General features: G+C 37.5%; 1 protein-coding gene across 3 annotated transcripts in view; it reads right to left on the reverse strand.

Annotated features, from left to right (window-relative positions):
- The window catches only part of EPS8 (epidermal growth factor receptor pathway substrate 8), a 132688-nt gene that overhangs the window by 43571 nt on the left and 67448 nt on the right, over positions 1-21669 (reverse strand). For all 3 annotated transcript variants that reach the window (XM_042890136.1, XM_042890137.1, XM_042890135.1), the window contains exons 2-4: positions 10839-10929; positions 9791-9864; positions 148-215 (exon numbers count right to left, since the gene is read on the reverse strand). In XM_042890136.1, coding sequence (XP_042746070.1) covers positions 148-215; positions 9791-9864; positions 10839-10900 — 204 coding nt within the window. In that variant the 5' untranslated portion in view covers positions 10901-10929. The remainder of the gene's footprint in view (positions 1-147; positions 216-9790; positions 9865-10838; positions 10930-21669) is intronic.

Below are 21669 nucleotides of genomic sequence, written 5' to 3' on the forward strand. Positions count from 1 at the left end.
GTTCTGAAGTGACCTCGGGCTGGCAGGATATTTTGGAAGATTCATATGTCTTCAAGCACATTATCCTCAAAAATCATGTAAGCAAAAATCACAATATAACCAAAAGCTGTAAGGGGTAGATGGCGTTCTCATACATCCTTATCTCACCTCTACGTGATACTGGGAAGTTTCCGATATGCTGCTGGCACTGTCCCGTGCATAGTTCTTTCTTTGTTCTAAAGATTGAGAGAAAAGAAAAGAATTATTCATTTGCCTTCTTACCATACTGTGTTCTGGATACTTCTCAGAGATGCTTAAAACAAGCTGTATATATGAAAGCAGAAGGTGAGCTGTGGTTATTTCCGTATTCAGAAGGAAAAAAAAAAAAAGCTACATGCTCACACACTCCAGCAAGAACCATACTTACACTGATGTTAAAAGCCAGCTATCTTGACTTGGTGGCACCAGATGGAAGCAGTGTTCTGGCTGGAAATGCTTCATTGGGAACCCTGACTTAAAAATCACTGGCCTTCCACTTGGTAGCAACATGGTAACTTGCAGAGTTGCCTTTGCATGAATGCAGGTTTTCAGACATACACAACCCTCACAAAAAATAAAGCCAATCGCAGACCCAGTCTGTGTCAACATTTATTTCTTCCTAGTACATTCAGTCTGTTGAATCAGTAATGTAGAAATATTCATAGAAAGAAAGAAAGAAAAAAGAAGCCAAAAGCTGTAGCAACATAAACATTAAATAGAACAGAAATATTTTTCAGTTGAACAAAACACAATGCTGCAAAATCAGAAACAGTTTGCTTCTTACTCCACACAATGGATTAACAACAAACCCAGAGAGGAGGGAAGGGAATATGCAAGATGAGGACACAACACACACCCACATTAAAAACCAATGAATGTAGGTGAATACTTAAAACAAACAAACAAACAAACAAAAAAAAAAACAAAACCAAAAAAAAAAAAACCAAACCAACCAACCAAACAAACAAAAAAACCAAATAAACCTCACACCCTCCACTTTTCAATTTTATTTTGAATTTTCAGTACAACACATACAAGCTTTCCTCTTTTTTTTTTTTTTTCCCTGATCACCAATGAAATAGTCCAATTTGAAACACCAGAGCATTGACTAAGCAAGGAAGTCACTGAGAGAAACTCAAGGAAATTAAGCATTTCCTAATTTTTTTCCTCTATGATTCACTCAATACCTTGAGTTCTGATCTTCAAATAGAATAGGCAGTTTGATCGTGTTTGAAAGGAAATGTGTGTAACTGATGTTATGTTCATTTCATCACATCCAATTGGAGTATGTAGGGGCAAAATGAAAGTGCATGCTTCTGTTGACAGGACATATTAGTTATTTTTTGCAAAATTGAAATTACTACTAATGACCACACGTGACCTGCTATGTAGAGGGATCTGCAGGGAGGACACCATGCATGCAATACTTTAAAAAGCTCTCCTATGACCAGTGTTTCTTCACAGAGGAATCTTGGGTATTGACAAGGAAAGGGATGCCCTCACTTACTTAAAAGGGTATTTTGTTACCCTTTATCATCACATCCCTTATTTCTTCAGTTCTCAGCCAGTCTCATGAAAGACAATCCAATTCCTAATTTCTAAAACCCCTCCTTGGCCCAGAGTCCCTCCTCAATGGTAGACACAGCTCATGCATCAGAGCCATCCCGCTACCCTACAACAGCTACTTAGCTTGCTTGGTTTAGCACAAGAAGCCTGCACTGCAATCACCTAACTGAAGAATGCCACTGATTATCAGATTTTTTTAACTAGGTATGTGAACAGTTTAAAACAGATACTTTAACTTTATCACCTGTTACCTCAAAATTCCACGACAGGGAACCTGCACTGATTCCAACTGTGATTAATATTTCTGCTTTTGCAGCATGTTATTTAGGTATTTTGTTTGACTCTTATTCTTTTTAGGACAGTAGGCACACACACATGCACACCCCAACAAAACAGCAGTACTGTCTGACTTGCTACCTTTCTTTTTTTGTTTGGATGATGATCTGAAGAAGTAAAGTCCATCTGTTCCTAACAAAACAAGGAAATTAAAAAACAGTATCTGGTTTAACTCCATACAATTATTTGCATCTCCAAGGGGACTAGTTAACAATCTTCCATTACAGACTATAAAATGCTGTCCAGTAGGAAGGAAAATAGGCCTAAAAAAATATAATAAAAAGAAAGCCATGTTTCAATTAACAATACATCCAACATTCAACTCTGATTATTATCTTTTTGAGGTGAAAAAGAGAATTTTTTTGAATGACAAGAAATGAAACCAAGATAAGGAATCTTCCATCCACTGCAAAGCTTATGAATCCTGCAAGCAACAACAGAGTGGCTTTAAGCATGGAAATTCTTCCATAAGGGGAGACTCCAAGGGAATGAAAAAGCAGAGAGCAACTCTTGAAAGTTCATGCCCCATTTCCCAGAATTTTTGTCCTGCTTTAGGATATCCAGAAGCAACACTGACAAGCACATCCTCTTCCACAGAACAGCACAGCATTCACACTAGATAAGATGGTAAGTTTTTCAGCACACCATGTCACAGTGAGAACAATAGTGTTTATATAAGAAAGAGCTTTCTGAGTGATAATAAAAGCTGTGGTTGCCTACATTTGAGAGCGAAATAAAGCCCCTCAAGTTCTTCATTTTTAATTACAACAGGTCAGCAACAAGAACTTCAACACAATTTTCAATTAGCAAAAGCCAGTAAGTGTCTGTGATAATAAATAAAATTATGGTAACCACAAAAACTGACAGTCCATGTTGTATTCAGCAGTAATTCCAGTTTACTTATTTATTTTATAAACATGTTTATGCTGGCAGGATGTTTATTAGAACCCATTAGAGATCTAATTTATCCTTTGTCATCCTACAGGCCCTTCTGTCTTTCTAGTAAGTACCTCAGCATCAGGCAAAACTCTTCAGTTGCTTCTTTTGTTTTTCAATCTAATATTTAGAAAGTGGATCTCCTCCTTACAGAGTCAGCTCAGCTGCTAACAGCCCAAACTTCCAGAGAGCAAATTTTCCTGGCAGCCTGGCATAAGTCGTGCTGCAGAAAGTGTCATAAAGGATGTGAATGAATGAATGAAGTCTCCACATGATAATATAAGCACAACCCAATGAAAAAATTAAAAATCAAACAGACAAACTGCAATCCTCTGGAAACTCTCACCTTGCACTTAGACGGGAGGATGCATAAACACTGCTGCATCCCTTCTGCTGATGTGTCATCGCATTGGATTTCCAGCAAAAAACATCACTGTTGTTATTCTGACCACTTTTACAGAATACCTGAAAACTTCCCTTGACTTATTACACAATATTCAACTGCTAATAATAATTCACACTCTATTACGGAAAATGAGCAACAGAATTTGCTGACTTATTGAATGCACCATGTCTGACTAGGACAGAATTAATTATTTTCACAGCAATTTGCATGGAGCTGTGTTTGGGATTTGTGACTATAGCAGAACTGGTAATGTTTTAGCTATTGCTGAGCAGCATTTGCACACCATCGAGACTATCACTGTTTCTCTGCCTGTCCCCCAGATAAGTTGCTGTGAGGTTAGAGAGTTAGCAAGGGTACATGGTAAGGCCAGCTGTCTGAAACTGACCGGAGTCCCACTGCATATAGAACAATAAAGCCATGCTCAGCAATACAACTGAGTGGTGTATTTCCAAAGTAACTGCTGCCCGGAGCACTGACCTGCTTGCAGGAGGGTGGGACGTGGTGAGCAAAGCAAAATGCCTGCATTATTTGTTTTGTTTTGTTTCATTTATTTCTTTCTAGTGCTTTTCCCTCCCTCTCTTTCCTTCATTTATTAAACTGGCTTTATTTCAGTCCAGGAGTTGTGTTTTTTTTTTTGCTGTTGCTCTTTCTATTCTCTACCCTAATAGGCTGTCGGGGGGGGGATGGGTAGCAGCCAGGCAACTCACTCAGGGAAGGCCCTCAGTTGCTGGCCTGGGTCAAGCCCTTACATTGGAAAAAAATGTTTTCTGTGTTCTACTTTAGTCTCCTAATCCTCCAGATCAATTTTAGCCTCTCAGAAGTCTTCTCACCTATGAAAAGAGTTATTGAACAAGAAGTAAGATTCTACAACAGAGGCTTCAAGATGTGATGAATAAAGCAATCACAGCTATCTCCTTTTTCTGTTTATTCTCTTTATTACAGATCTTACATCCAATACATAAAATGCAGTGCAGCCTTCATACCAGTTAATTCAAACCCAGCTGATGTGCTACACACAATTTATCTAATATATTTTTCCCTCTGATACAGGAAAATATAGAAGTAAATATAAAAAGATCTATAGATATAAAAATCACAGCAGAAGTCACCAAAGTTAAATTCTTAATCACAATCTACCTCAAATGCAACCCAGAGGAATTTGGGCAGAATAAAATTCCTCTCAAAGCAAGTGCAATAAACTTAAAAGCAGAACAGCTATTCACTCATGACTGACTGCAAGATCTACCAGCTATCAAACTTTTCAAAGGCATACATCGATCCACAGAAACTAATACTTAGCTTCTTTCTGATGTGGAACAATGCTACTGCTCCTCATGCCTTTGTGAACTTATTGAATTTACCACTCATCAGGAATGGATAACATATCTGGTTTTAAAAAGATGTGAGAAGATGCTGACTTTATACTAAACTTGGAAGCAGACACAGAAACACCAGAAAACGACAGAAAAAAAAACCACCTCAAACTCTCAACCAAAGGCTTTTAGCCAAGCCAAAAATACACTAGACAGTAAACTACACAGACAAACAGGACTGCTCACTGCCCTCACTACACTAAAAACTCTGCACTTTCCTCAGTTATTTCTGTGAAAGAACACTACATTGTTTGGAAAAGTAACTGTTCCACAGTTTCAGATAAAACCACTGCACTGCCCAAAGTCACGTGAGGCAGAGCTATGAACGCAACCTGACATAGCTGAGTCCTCTCTTACCCATTTTCCCATTGGAAGAGGCTGCAAATGAAAAAGAGGCTGTAAATGAAAAATTAGAAAGTTGTCTAATAAACTGTACTGACTCTGACTCTGTTACACTGTTCAGACCACACAGGTAAATGAATTACAGCAAGATGTTAGAAAAAGCTTCTTCCCTGAGAGGGCGGTGAGCGTGGAACAGGCTCCTCAGGGCAGTGGGCACGGGCCCAAGCTGCCAGAGTTCAAAGACTGTTTGGACAACACTCACAGACATAAGGTTTGAACTTTGGATGGTGCTGTGCAGAGCCAGGAGTCGGCCCCCTGTGGGTCCCTTTCAACTTAAGATACTCTATGATTCTAAGATGAATCTGATTCTTTATCTAAGTGAGGAAAAACCTTACCAAATATAAAACGTCTGAGGCTGAGTCTTCATGGATGACCCGAAGCACAGCTGGCACCAGCTAGGGCTATGCTATGTTTAGATACAAACAAATTTTCAGTTCCCGGAGGCTGAAATTGAAAGGAAGAATTCCAGTGCCTAGACCTCCACTGGTATCTCACAAATAATTGCATAGGCCAGATGTAATAAATGTTATCAGCACTCCAGCCATGATAGTGCAAAGAAGAATAATGGTCGATCCCATCTTCCCCTTCCATAAGGAAATTGGAAAATGTCTATATCGCATACAAAGAGACAAAGCTCTGAAATTAGATGGCAATCTACATACAGATTGATTAAGTGTCTCATGAGCTGTCTTCTGAATTCTGAAGTGACAGTTTAGATTATTACCATGCACTGAGAAGGAGAAAAACACAATGCTTATTTTATTACTGTCTGTTCATTAGAATGATTGCTGATACCCCTTTAGGAATTACAGCAGCTGGAAAAACTTGAGACTCAGAGCAAAGTACAGGAGATGTGATCTAACACATCCAAGGAGAAAGGTCAAAACTTTTTAAGTACAAATGTTATTATTAGAGGAGTAAAGGCTGTTGCTTTCAGAGATTCTTGATGTCAGTCTTCTCCCTGATGACTACAGGGAAATAACTATCAGAGAATGTGCAGTGCTTAGAAGTCAGTTGTCATTTTAATTCAACTGAGCATCAAATAACACAAGAATGTTACACGAATAGTTTATTTTAACAGACTCTATTACACTGCATTTCTTGCTCTGAATGAGGTATTTGAGCAGTACAAATACAGACATGCAATTTTACTGCTAGCACCTAATCACAGCCATCAGAATACAAACACAATATACAAAACACCTGACCCTTCCTGATGGGTTGCTATTGTAACATCTTCCAATTTGGAGAAAACTACTATCTTATGACTGCTGCAGAACAGGGCTGCTCTGCAATGTGTCACTCACTGGCAAACCCCCAGTGCAGCTCAGGCTACTGGCTCTGGCTAATGCTGCCCATCTCCATGCAAGCAGAGCTGCAGAAGACAGATGGAGAAGCTAATGCTAGAAAAACAGATGAGAGTATGAGCCAAAATTCACTTCAGATGGAGAGATGAGGAGTTAAATAATGAAATAAAACTATAAGAATGCGTAAAGGGCATCTTTGCTCCAAATTCAGGGGAACATTTATCATGCAAATACAAAAACATTTCATTTCGGGCAGGAAATGGATGAAAGAAATTATTTGACGCAAGAAAAGGCAATTGGAATCAAGTTTTTGCTATCAGATAACCGCTTCAGAGATATCAAAGACTCCAGTTTTCAGCTGAACTGCCTGTAATACAAATAAAATTCCAGCCACCTTTCCCACCAGCAGTGTGGTCAGCCTTCTGCCTGAAGACCAAAGGACTAAATGATCATGAATGATCTTACTAAAGCAAGCACTGGTACTCAACACTTCAACTTTGTGTCACGCTGTATATGTGTATCTACATAGAGAGATAGATTGGGAGATGTTTTAAGATCTTCACAGTGACTAGAAGAAATTGTATTCAAGATCAAGTATTGACTTAGGAACCCAGGAACCATGCATAGGTGCTCTAGTACAAATGACGTTCAGAAGTCTTCCAGAAAAGAAACTTGGTTATGGACAAATTTAGCTCCGAATATTACAAAGCCACATTTTATCAGAACAAAAAGCACAACCCACATTACTCCTATGCCAAAATTGTACAAAATTTGTATAAATTTGTATAATTGCATATATATATATATATATAATTTGTATAATATAAATTGTATAAAATAAATATATATATATACAGATATATATATATAAATTTGTATGTATATATATGCGAGTCTACTAAATAGATACACTTGAGGTATTTACGTGCCATTTGTATATAACATATACATCATGCAAAAAATAAAGACAAAGCTAGGAGACCTCCGGTCTGATTTACAGGCATTCAGTCTCATGCATTAAAAAAATGCATGCATTAACTATTAATTGTGCATTAATTATTAAAATTTTCTAATATGCATTTTAAACCGTTATTAGCAATTCTCATTTCACTTAGCTGCTTCCTACCTCATTGGGACAGCATGCACAAAAATTCCTCAGTGTGATATGGGAAGAAACCCTGAAGACACACGGAATGCAGGAGAAATGTAGCATGATTGCTAAATATAATTAACTGCCTTGAATTTGAGAAAGGTTTTAGGTGTTTTTTCTGTTCTCTCCTGCTCTTACAGTTAGTGATATTGACAGACTTGTTCTTTATATATATGAAACAGAGAAAAAGGAGTAAAATGTGTGAACTCCTCTCTACAGGCTGTGCCAATGTATCTTTACTTTAGATTCAGAAAAATTGATTCTTCTGCTTCATTCAGTTCTTGGCAATTGAAACCACAATTTTGTGATCTCTCTGCTAGCAGTGGAAGTGAACCAAGATCAACAATTCATCTTATAGGAGCCACCACACTGTAGTTACATGGTAATATTTTCAATTAATACATAAATTCATTAAAATATTTTAGAAGTAATAGGCCGTTTACCATTATATATTTCAAATTTAATCACTTGTCCCTATCTTCTACTTACATACGAATATCCCATGATGTTTGACATGAAAAAGCCCAGAGAGGTGTCACTATAAAGGCCCACAAAGATTAAAGGACACTTCATGTTGCCACACCATTCAAAACATATGCTCTTGAAAAATTATTTGGATGACATAGAATGAATGAGAAAAGTGAAAAGTGTCTCAAATAAATAATCCACTAAGAGCTTTTAGAGATGTCCCTTTCTGGTTTCTGTTACCACCTACTATTTCTGTCAACACGTGCAGTCAGTTTGTCATGTGAATCTATATAGGATGCAGAAACACCACTGTCGAAAATTCCTTACTGCAGAATTTTGCTCTCTTGCAGTTCCTGCCTTTAATATTATGTAAGTGAATTACTTCTGTAACATGTCACTGAAACAAAAAAAAAAAAAAAAATCTAAACTTGGAACTATTCATATGCAACATCATTCTTAAATGGCAAACATTTCAACCAGTTTCTTCTTCTGTCTGCTGATTTTTCTGGAAGTGGACTTTCATATCATCTAGCACAGTGTTTTCTCCCTCTAACCACATCAGTATTTTCTCACCTCTCTTCTTCTCAAGGGATACAAATCAAGAAACTTCCGATCTCCTTAAGTTTTAGCCACAAGAATTTCAGAGCAGTTTAAAAGTCAACACTGCAACCAATACAATTAAGTTCTTATGTGTTCACAGGTGAATAGCCAACAAAGCCCGACTCAAGGCTTGTAAGGGGGCTTCCAAGGGGAAATGTAATGCTCTGAAACCACAGAGTAACCTGCCATCACTCCTCTACCCTCATGAGGTCCCTCCTGGCCATTATTTAACTCAAAACAGGAGGGAGGCAAGACTAATTACCAATAGGGATGCTGCAATTACTAGATGCAGCTCTTCAAGCTTTCTGGTTTCTTAACCTGGGGAAGAGGTGTTAAATTCAACAAGGTAAATCATGGAATGGCTTGGGTTGGAAGGGATCTAAAAATCATCCAGTTCCCATGATGAGTGCAGAGTTCCCACCCAGTAGCTCAGGCTGCCCCATCCAGCCTGACCATGAATGCCTCCAGGGACGGGGCATCCACAACCTATCAGCAGCCCATGCCAGTGCCTCACCATCCTCTGAGTGATTTTTTTTTCCTAAAAGCTGCCTGAGATGTGAGGGGTACAATACAGGACTTCACTTTCACTACAAACTTTGTTTTTCCATTCTCAGAAAAATACTAGCATCCCCAGTTGGTAAGTACAGACTTCAGGCATTTCTAAATAACAGCACATTTGACAGTTACAAAACCTGTCAAAAATAGCAAGTCTAGTAGGACTCCATATCTGTTACACCAAATTTAAGCTCCTTGAAATCCTTGTGTCAAACAATAGTAATACTGTTGTAAATTCCCCTTCTGCTAGCTGAGCATAAATTTGAGCAGGGAGAGGGAGACACAAAGCATGAATCAAACCTATAGCACATCTAGGTCCTTGAGTACCTTTTCCTTATCACTCTTAGTTTTCTGACAAATGCCTTAAATGTTGCTGCCTTAAAAGTTAGCAGGTGGGAGTTCTCTGCTAAGAAAGAGGTGAAAATATTTCATAACCAGCCACATTAGTTTCAATAAGAATAAAATCCTCTAGTAATTTCATTTTTGTTAATAGAAATTTATAGATATATAACAATGTACTTATCTATAAACATTTACACACCCAATTTCCCTTTTTTATACATACATGTATAAAATATATAAAATATCTAAATAAAATATATACAAAGACATCACAACCAACATTTAAATAACAATTCTAACATAGAAATTCAGAAACTTTCTGCCACCTTACCATAAAGAGCCTTTGCACTTGTTCTGGAATTCTGCTCCCTCTCTGCCTGAGCAAATGTTGGTGAGCCATAGCCACTAGAAGGAAAAATTTCAGGTTAACTTCTGTATGAATGTGATTTCTACAAAAACACAGAGTAAAACTTTCCCACTGCGTAGGGCTATACGTACCTACAATGTTTGCAACAAAGGAGATGCTACTGGATACTGGTTCTGCAACATAAGGAAGCATGCTTCACTTGGGCTGGAAGCCCTCCTGTGCTATTTCTTGTTAACAGCATCACGCACAGTGGGGGCTGTGACACATCTAAATACTACCATAATGTAAGTAACACTGATTACTATCAAGTAAGAATAATGCCAATTGATAGCATTTTGCCTCTTGCTTATGTACACAAGTGTTGTCCTTAACAGTTTCAAGTGCTTTTCATAAAAGAAACAAAAGGAATACATTAGCTACAACAAATGGAAAGACAATCCAACATTCTTCTAGCATAACAACAATAATGAGTCTTGTACAAACTTTTGCATTAGATTAGGGCAATTCTCATTAATGGTGTGAATGAGCCTAGTGCCACACTTCTGACACAGGCAACATCTTCCTATCTCAGAAAAGGCAACACTTCCAAGGAAAGCAATGGTTGCTCACTTCTGTTTTCTGGGAAATTATATTTTCTCACAGATGGAAAGGGCAGCCTCATTCTCGAGGCACAAGAATACTTTCACTCACAGCTAGCCTTAAACATCTCAGTGAGATGAAGACATCTCTGTGTCATGTCATGATTAGATTGTGGCTACAGCAATTTATTTTTCTGTGCCAGATGACATCACCCAGTAATATAGCTTTACTGTTCCACTAATACAAAAATCAGTCAGATGATATCTATTAGTTTGGTCCCACAGTTTGGAAGCTGCATGCTCTTTTAGAGAAACTGCATTTGTGTTATTCTATTGAGCTCTAATAATCATAGCTCCACTCAAAATGAAAGCATAAGGAAAAATTACAAACTATTTTTCTGTCCATAGAAGGAAAATCAAAGGCATAAACTTACTTGATTTGAGGAGAATAACTTCCATAGCCACCAGGAAGGGTATTTGATATATGGCCATTCATTCTTATCGTCACTTACTGAGGGAAATGATCTGCAAAAGAAACAGCAGTAAATGAATTGAAGTCTCTAAAGAGATGAAGGTTTAATACAGATGTAATCCAAACCTAATGAGAAAATTATGGTTGAAATGTGGAACCAATTGCATCAACAAACTCAATTGTTATTATTTTTATTGCACTGAAGCCTTAAAGACCTATTACAGAACTTCTCCCCCAGTTGTAATTTGATAACTTTTTCTTCAAATAATTTGGTAAATTAAGCCATTACAGCAGTCTCTAGGAATAACTTTTCAAACAAAAGGCTGACTAAATAGAGAACAACATCTGCTTCAGAAGTGAACAAGATGTTCCAAATGGTAACTTTAATAATCAAGCATGCTTGACTTTCATCCACAATTCACTTATCTGAATACAACTTTTGAAATGATATTTTGATGCTTATTACATCTATAAAATGTATCAGATGGATTGTTAGAAAGATGCATTATCAAAGCAAAACACAATTGTTAACATAGAAGGAAACTTTGTTAGCTATTCTGGGACTGAAATAAACCCTTTCCTTTTTTTTTTTTTTTTCCTTAAGTAGCACATAATTTCCTGAAAGGTTAGTATGCCAAAAGAAAACTCTCATGTAACAGTAATTCTGAAAAAGCTATGATGGAACAGTTGGAGGAACACTTTCTTGCTTAAATGTCATGGCCATTGAAGTCAAAATTGACTCAGGAAAGCGATTTTCATATTACAGTTAACAAGTAATTATTTAAATTCATAATGGGCAAATATACTTTCAGATATGTGTGTATGTGTCTGTATACATATACAATCACAGAATGGCTTGAGTCAGAAGGAACCTTAAGGATCATCAAGTTCCAATTCTCCTGCCACAAACAGGTCTGCCAACAGCTAGATCAAATACTAGATCAGATTGCTTAGGGCCCAATCCAACCTGGCCTTAAAAACCTCCAGGGATGGGACATCCACAACCTCTCTGGGCAGTCTGTTCCAGCACCTCACCATTCTCTCAGTAAAAAAAGCCTTCCACCTGACATCTAATCTAAATTTCCCTTTCTTTAGTTTTAAACCATTTCCCCTTGTCCTATCACTTTCTACCCATGTAAAAGTTGATTTCCCTAATTTTTAAAGTCCCTTTAAATACTGGAAGGCCACAATGAGCTTTCTCCACAGCTTTCTCTTCCCTAGGCTGAACAAGCCCAGTTCCTTCAGCATGTCTTCATAGGAGAGGTGTGCAAGCCCTCGCACCACCTTCATAGCTCTACTCAGGGTCCTCTCCAAAAGCTCCAAATCTTTCCTGAGTTGGGATCCCTGGACTTAGATGCACTACTCCAGCTGGGTCCCCATTAATGCAGAATAGAGGGGTACAATCCTCTCACTCTCCCTGCTGGCCTCCCTCCTCTTCTGATGGAACCCAGGATACTGCTGGCCCTCTGGGCTGCAAGCACACATTGCTGGCTCATGTTAAGTTTCTCATCTACCAGAACCTCTAAGTCCTTCTCAGCAGGGCTCCTCTCAAGGAGTTCTTCTCCCAGACTGTATACACATCTGGGATTACCTCAACCCAAGTGCAAAATCTTGCACTTGGCTTTGTTAAACCTCATTAGGTTCACATAGGCCCACCTTCAGAGTTTATCAAGGTCCCTCGGGAGGACATAATTCAGAGTCATGAATAGAATTTTAACTCTGCAAAACAGTCTAAAGTATGTCAGATAAAGCACGTATCTGAAAGACACTTCATTTCCAAATGCGAGCACAACCTGCTTTGTTGTACTAAAGCCATTTTACAATCAGCTTATGTTCTGAAACACTGTCAGCCTACTGCCTTACTATAAGTTTTCTTCTTGGATTACAAAGAATCAGCAGCCAACTGACCTATAATGCATACTATATTTTGTACCTATGTGCTCTGCTGCTTTCCTCTTTCATGCCGAAATACAAATCCAAATCAAATTCTGTTCCCAGCTCAAAGACTTCTGTGATTTCAAGAGACTTAGGAAGCTTCTTTGGTCTTCTGCACTCAGCACAGAATCATTTCTGTATCTTTCTCACCTGACATCCTCTACTTGCAGATGCAGATAGAGATGCAGATAGGAAAGGTAGCCAGAACTGAGCCATACTGTTTGGAGTGCCAAATGTTGTCACAGGGAAGTGTGGTACTTCCTCTGTAGTGAGCATATACTTTGCACTTTAGCTTAGAATCCCTCTCCTCCCCCTTCACCTCTACCTTTAAACTTCTGATTGCATTTTGTAAAACATTTTTGTTGACAGTTAGACAGCTTGCTTTCATTTCTCCTGTGAGTTAACAAGAACGTATCACATAACCAACATGATGGTGTGCTTGGCTGATCCAAGCTACTGTTCATAGAATGCACTACTTACTAGCTGTTTAGAATAAAACACTCTCCATGCTGAGTGCTGTCCACTTTATTAGCAATTATAACATTTTGGAAGCATCTTGGATTTGTCCCACAATTTAAAAGAATATAAATACTGATTTTTTCAGCAGGATGTTCCAAGTCATCATGCACTCCTTGTTCCATTTCAGAAAATACAAAGGCCAGAGCTCTTTGCATTGCTGTTGTTTAAGTCATGCTGCCATTAAACTCTTTAATACTACATATTGGCTATTAATTCTTATCATCTGCAAAAAATGTTCAACTTCAATACACTGTTCAACAATTTACACTTGGATTACCTTCCTAAGAGTGATCAAGTCCTAAATCTTACACAAATTATATCCGTTTCTTTTCAGTATCTCCAGTTTCACATACTTTCCACATATACTTTTATTAAGATAATTCTTACTACATACTCCAGACCACTTTATAAGCTGTGATTTTTCAAACCACAAATTTTGCAACTACTCATCTTAAAGTGACATCTGGAAAAAAAAACCACTAGTTTTTTTAGACTCAGAATGACTTTGTTCCTCTGACAAACTAATTTTTCTTAATCTGCAACATGCTAAGTTTGCTAGTTGTACTCCACTTTAGGACAGTAGTGAAACTTTATAAGTAGAAGAAATGTAATAACAGAACTCAAAGTTTCAGCCTGTGAAATTAGCATAACACACTACAAGCTTTAAAGCAACAATGAACTGGAAAAACAGATTTTTCACATTAGAAGAAAACACACCTTGACTAAATACTTGTCAACAGTAAGGTGTACCACCACTCAGCACTGATGAATAAAAGCTTTAAAACTGCACCTGGGATCAAGTGATACTGAAAAACTGAAGTTAGAAATTGTGTCTTTCTCAAAAAAAAACAAAACAAGAAACAAAAAAAACCCCAAAAAACAAATAACAATGTTGTGCTAAGTACGCTAACTAAGCACAAAAGCTTTATGGAGTTTCATTTGATTTGCAAACAAAATGACACATGCCTTTTGATTTGTATAAAGCCAACAGTATTTCCCACATCCCAGTAAAAGAAATTAAACACTTATGAAATGTCAAGGCTACTACTCTGGCAGTACAATACCTCAGTCTTTATTTCCCATAATTTTGTTCAGGAAAGCTTCTGAATGAATAAAATTTAACTCTTTACAGACCTTATTTTAGGAAATCAGCAGTATTGAGAACTAATTAAAGTTACCAGGCTATTTTATCTCCTTCAGCCTAAATATTTCTGTTAGGAAAACACACCAAAGTTTTATTAAGTGTTTTACTGAGACAGAAGACAAAACCATAAAAGCATAACAGAATGTGCAGTGATTTGCTTACTGTGCACTTGCATGGCTTTCTTTGCTGTTACATCCCAAATTGTCTTTCAACTCTTACAACCTCACAGTCCCACAGCAAAAGTTCAACTAGCACACACCGCTAAGCCTTCGTCATCCAGGAGTCTATTAATAAACTCTGCTTCCTCCTTATTCTTCCCTTTCACCTCAGCCCAGCAGTTCACAGTAACATACGCCAATGCTGCAAACTTTAAGATAAACATCCTTCGTAATTAACTGTAGAAATCCTCTTTAAGTTGACCTGAAGTATCAACAGTTTACTTGTTAGTATATCCAAGCATGGTCGTGCCCTTCTCAGACTCTTGAAAAGAAAATAAGGCCTTCTCTGAACTGTAAATATTTTGAAACAAGAAAACTAAAGAAGAAGGTAAAAAGAAAAGAGTAACCATGAAACCGATAAAAATAACAAGATACAGAGTTACATGTTACAATATCTATATAAAAGTATATTATAATGATATGAAAAACAATGTCATAAGAAAATAGGAAATTCCTTCATACAAAACAAAAACAAAAGAATACTAAATACTTTTCTGCGACTGAAGGAAAAGAATCCACCCAGAACTTTACTGCCACCATAAGCTTTACTCTTGGCAGGATTCATGTATATTGTTAGTAAGCAGGAACATAAATGACAAAAGGTCCGGCTTTTGTAACTGATAAATCATTTCGGACAATGATGTACTTCAGTTCTTCAGTTAAGAGTTACAGGTGGTCTGTTGCCAGGTATAGGCAGTACTGCACTGCTATAGGAGATGATTTCATAAATATTCATAAGAAATATGCACAAATACTAAAATACTCCTTGCCTTCTCCACCTTACAGCACAGCATCCTAGTGAAGGCAATAGAATTTGTGTGCAAGAGCAAGCTGACACATAGGCGACTCACACGTTCTGCCATTAAATTTCCAGAGAGGAGTTGGAAGGTAAGAAAATTGCTCAATTTATTTTAAAAGCACCTTTTCTAGAAGGGCAGAACTATTTAATTACAAAAAAAAAAAAAAATGAGATATAGGAGACTCTGGTGCTCTTTTCCACTCATCCTCAATCAATCAGTCCTACCTAGCAATGGATCACAACATCAAATGGGGAAAGAAAAGAAGCAGTTCAAAGGTGCAGGGTTTTTAGAAACGATGCAAAGAGCAGGGAAGGTTAAGGAGAGGAGGATGCATGGGAAGGAAGAGGAAAGCCGAGAATGGCTGAAAGAGTAATTATCTACCAAGTAAGAAAATGTTATTAGTAACAAGTCATTGTTATTGCAGGCCCTCAAAAAAACAGAATTCTTCCTCAGCCAGATAATAAAGCACAAACTGTAACTCCAGCCTAAACAAAAACAAGTGGACATTACAAGGTAACCCTTAGCTGCAGCAGATCTCACACTGTATCAATGTCAGAAAAGGACACTGTCTCTCCACACTTTCCCTCCTAAAGAATTATGGAACAAAAAAACCAACCTCCACGAAAGACAGATGAGTCCACGCTACCTTGTAACTCACAGCAGCTTGAATAAAAATGCCTAGCGTTGCTATTCCACAGCACTCAGTGCAGCTGTTCTCACTTGCTTTTAATTTCTTATATTTTACCTGTTTTCCTCTTGAACTCACCTGCTTCACCCATTTGCACTTTCCATGTTACCCCCCCATGCTAAATTTTGAACCATTCGTATTTTTAACTCACTTGCTTCTCCTCACAGAGGTCATTTCTTTGGCTATTTCTTATATTTTTATATTCCTGTGTCGTCTTGCATTTACTTTCTTTCTCTCTACCCTGTTCTCCAACCACAGATTTTACAAATGGCAGTCACAGACAGACTCAAATGAAATGTTGACACTGCTCTCTGCCTCAAGACTTGTTTCAGATAACAACCAAGAGCAAACATGCCTTTTGCACTCTGTTCAGCATCTTGTGTCAAGATAAACATCAAGATGTATACACATGTAAGTAGGCTTCACTTCAGAAAAGATCAGTGTGCGTTTTCCATCCTCTGCACACTGCTATCAGAATTTCTCACAGACAAACCACACCTCTCTGGGCAGGCAGCAGCTTCACAGTATCCCGTTTTCCATTTTCTATTAAGGGGATTTGAGTATCCAAAGCACATTCAAAAAGACAATGGCAAAAATCACACAAAGACTTCAAAGTGATGCAGTTTCAAGCCAAAAGACTTGGTCTACTTTCATCACTAGTCTGCCTTTTAAGGCACCCCTTGTTAATGATGGGTGGAGTGGTGAGAAGCTGACGGTTGTTGAGAAGAGAATAGGTACTCTGATATGTCTGAGTGTCAGAACTACAAGAAAATATGCTAAGCTCAACATCCACAGCACAATCATTTTGAAAATACTCCTACTTTCAGGTCTTCTTTTTGGCTTCTTCATAATAGGGAAAGTGGAGTGGGAGCATTTCAATAAAGATGAATGATTATCATTCTGGCCAGGAAGGAGACAACACTGTGTGACAGGACATAGCACTACCGAGCAGAGATTTACAAATGCATTCATGCCCTAAGAAAAGGGCAGCAGAAGAGTTCAACCAACACTGCTTTTTCACTGCATTTGTTTCTTCAATTTAGCATTTTTTCCTTCTATCCTTCAGTAGGATTATGCTAAATTTATCATGACTAGTCTTCTCAGCAGGATAGGCAAGATACATTCATTCAGAAAATTCAGAGACAAAATCATCAGTCAACACAGAAGACAGTGTATGTTAATGTAAAACTAGTCTTCAGAAGAAGCACAGTTAACTAGAAGTTTTCTGCTGGGAAAACTAACAAGATAAAAAAGTACCCCTTCAATTTTCCTTTTGTTGCTATGACATTTTACAGTGATTTACTGTTAAGGAAACACTCTAACTATACAGTTAAGATAAGGATCTTTTATTCGGAGGAAGGGGAGAAATATGGAGCTCAAGAGGAAGAACTGAATGAATAACCTTCAGAGAGATCCTGCTCACAGATCTGGCTCTTTTTATTGACACACTAATAGAGAACCTGGTTGCAAACAGGTTCTTATTCAGGCACGGTAACCTATTTCCATTCATTTCACCCAGGCCTGGGCTATGATTTATGATTAGTCATACTGAAAGAAAATAGAACAGATACTTTACAGCTTTACAGATACAAAAGCTGCAAAAGCTTAAAATCCCTGTTGTAACAAAGGAGTGTAAATAAATAGGCCAGCATTAAAGCCACCACTCACTGCTATTTATAATTAGAGAATTAACCAGCCCATCTAAGGCACGACGAGTATTAATTAGCAAATTAAGGATAATTATGCAGGTCTTACAGAAAGTGTCAGACAACTGGAAGAGCAGCATCTTGTGCAAAACAAAAAACAATCAAAACCCACAACACACACAAAACCAAAATATGTTAAAAAACACACAACAACAGATGCAACAAGCACCACGGGTACAGAAGAAGAACCTAAAGAGGAAGATGTCTATGGTTCATGAAGTACTTTATAGGAGGAGGCAGAAAAATGTAACTATAATGTACCATTTAATAAGTAAATAACTAAATATAGTTTTATACTTCATCACACTGACTTTTTTTCATTATCTCCCTCTACTCCTTGTGACAGAAGACTACAAACTAGATCATCAGCTTTCAAAAGAGGGCACTCCAGACATTGATTTGAATACTGGTTTGCAGCGTGCCATCAGCAAACCATCAATCTGACTTGCAGAAGGAGAGCTTATAAACGATATTAATTCTGTTATCTGAATATTTTCTTGCATCTATGTACTTGTACAAATGTTAAGAAATTATAAGAATTTAAAAAAAATCCAAAGTTAAGACGTACTGTAAAAATAGCAATGATACATGAAAACAAACATGAAAATGGCCTTAAGTGTTGTCTGTTGTTGTTTAAGATAAAATTTTCATTTTAATCTAGATAAGAAATGAATGAACTCCCAACATGCTTAAATTGCTTCTTACTGTTCCAAGTTAACCAGATGAAACTGGATTAACCACTTATCACACCTTATTTGCAAGTTTAACAGATTTTATTTTAACAATAACAAAAAAAAAAATCTAAAACAAAATTAAAATTAAACAAAATAATTAAAATAAACAACAACAACAAAAATGCTGATTAACTCCTCAGTCTTCCCAGTTAAGAAAGGCCTTCTGTTTCACTTAGGTCAAGTAGTGTGTAATCAAGGCAGCAAGTAAACCTTCTCAAAGCTGATATGCAGGAGCTCATGGCTTTAGATAAGATAATTTAAAACAATAACCACCATCACAACGTTTGGGGTTTAAACAAGAAATGCTGAAACTCAGGAGAGTTATCATATTCTCAGAAGTAATTTTAAATATTCCTCGAGTATTTTATGCTGCTCATAAAAGTTTCTATCTCAACTGCCACCCAGTCACTGGACTGAGCATTATCTCCTGTATTTTTCCTTGTTAGCGGGAAACATCATGAGAAGTGGACTGGACACACAGTGTCCATAATAGCAAGGTAACAACAAAAACAAAATGATGGGGACTTTCAGAATAAGGCAGTAAAGAGAAAAGGCAGAAGAAAGCAAAATTAATTTTTAAAGAGAAATGGAGAACAAGTTTCACTAGAAGCTATTTTAAGATCTAACATGGACTTTTATAAAACTTGTTCAATGTTCCTATCTGGAAGAAACAAAAAATCCATATTGCTGTCACACTAGAAAGATGAGTGAGCTGACTGGGATGTTCAGTTTAATGCAATAAGAATATAGTAAGACTTTGTTGTTACTGGAAAATATGCACTGGAAAGATATGTGTTTCAAGGAAATATCACTTTTTTTTTTTTTCTCTCCTTGTAATTCAAATACCCTCTAGACACCCTCTAGGGTTATAACATAGCATCAATTCCCACCCCACAGCAGTGAGGAGCAGTGTAGAGATATGAAAAGTGTCATGCAGTTTGTTCAGTTATACAGAACTGTGAAGCCAAGAAGTCAGAACCACGCAGCATTTCTCTGAGGCTTTCCATTCTGAACCAAGAATCTGCAACAGCAAATGCCAAGGACAGCTTCTCCTAATGGAGGGTTAAAAACAGGCATATGACTATGTGCAGTAAGATGTTTGACCTTGAGGCAGCCTACACAGCTCTCAGCACTTTGAGACACGCAATACCTCACCTGCACCCAAACATCAGCTAGTGGGGCTTATTTGGGCCAATAAACAATCTTGAACATCCACCTTTGTTTGCATGAATCTGCACGTAATCCGAAGAGACCACACTCTAATTCAATAAACAAAAGTAATTCAGTAAACAAAAGGCACTATCTTAAAAATCTAAGCATGGCTGACTGGTCCACGCCAGGGAAACAATTAGGTAGCAGAAAGTCATCAAGTGCACGAGAACGTGCTGAACTGAGGTCACAGCTGCATGAAGTCACAGCCCACCACTGAATCGACAGCATACGCTCATTACTCAGCCTTGAGAGCATGAAACCAAGTAAGACTGAGAGAAAACAGATTCTACAACTTGTGGGAAGAAAAGCAATTTAAACTTGGCATTTTGTGCCTCTGGTTTTCCTAATTTCAGTTATTTGTTTCTCACTACACAAATACACCTTCATCCTCCAGGAATTTGGGCAAAGCTCTTGCCCCACAAGCATTTCAGAAATGAAAACATATTCACCTGTTGATGATCATTTTTTTCAATTACCTGATTGAGTACAGAAAAAAAAGAGTTCCTTTTCAAATCAATTAACAGGTTATTTGGAAATTCACATTCACAAAAACCTCCGATTTTAATGTCCTGAGCTACAGATTTGATTTTTAAAAGTCAAAGTAAGGAGTTTTTTGTTTGTTGGTTTCGCAAATTTCAATGCCCTTACCATTAATCACGCACTAGGGTTCCAGTAAACATTCAGCAACTAAAGATGACCACACTAGAAATCATTTTAAAAGTCCAATTATAATCAGCACAAAATGGATTTGGCTCGAATTTCCAATAATTGTGGAGCTTGAATTTTCACATGCCACAATAAAATCTGTCCAGAAATTTGTCATTGCTGGTTGCCATGTCAAATTTAACAAGGCATCACAAGAAAGCAATCCAAAAAGACTGCAACCAGTTATTTTATTCCAATTTGCTGATTCACTGAATTGAAAACATTTTTCTGAGGCATTTCCAAAGTCCAAATGTTTTTACTGATGTCAGCTAGGTTCCCAATGGAAACCTCAGTCTGGGACTGGAGCCTAATAACACCCTGCTCCCAGGAAACCTAAGGGGAGCTCTATTTTTCAGAAAGTTTCCAAAAGTCTTGAAGGAAGCCAACTTTCTAAGATCTTCCAGAAGATGAAATTACTGTTCTCCACTTAGATTTTATATTAGAAACAAGCATGTGTACAATAAGAATTTGTGGTAGGGTGGAGAACAGAAAGGGCAGGGGTTACATCAGCCATGTGTGTTAATGCCTTTTGATCTTTTCCTGCCTAGAGACACAAAGGGAAAAGTTGGGGAAATCAGAGTACACCACTGATTTCCATGCACTTCTAGAACTGTTCTAGAACTGACTCCAGTGATGTTAACATGACGTAAGAAATACTCATATGACATGTTATTTTCATATATGTGGTTACCCTCCTATGGAGCTAAGAAAGAACTAAATAATCTCATTTTCAAGATGAGTCACTATTTTATGGGTCTCATAAGATTAACAGTCATTAGAGACACTATAGGTTGGGCGCACTTTTTTTTCCCTCCTCACTCCCAGAAAAGCACATTGTGACTTGGTACTTCTAATACATGTTACCAAATGGAGCTGTCAGACTTCACAAACAACTTGACTTTCATAGCAACGATACCACTGCAAAGTGAGTTACACTTTGAATGGAAACAGCAAAGATTACTCATTAATACAGTCCTTAAAACAATTAATGCTATCTTGAGCACTATTTCCCATAAGATCCTTCTCCTTCTGGTCACACTCATGGACAAATATACTTTCGTATATGTGTGCACATGTCTACGTATATAGAATCATAGAATCATAGAATCATAGAATCATAGAATCATAGAAT

Source organism: Lagopus leucura, unplaced genomic scaffold (assembly GCF_019238085.1).
Source record: "Lagopus leucura isolate 7727_CA_CO unplaced genomic scaffold, USGS_WTPT01 Super-Scaffold_100159, whole genome shotgun sequence".
NCBI classification, from domain to species: Eukaryota; Metazoa; Chordata; class Aves; order Galliformes; family Phasianidae; genus Lagopus; species Lagopus leucura.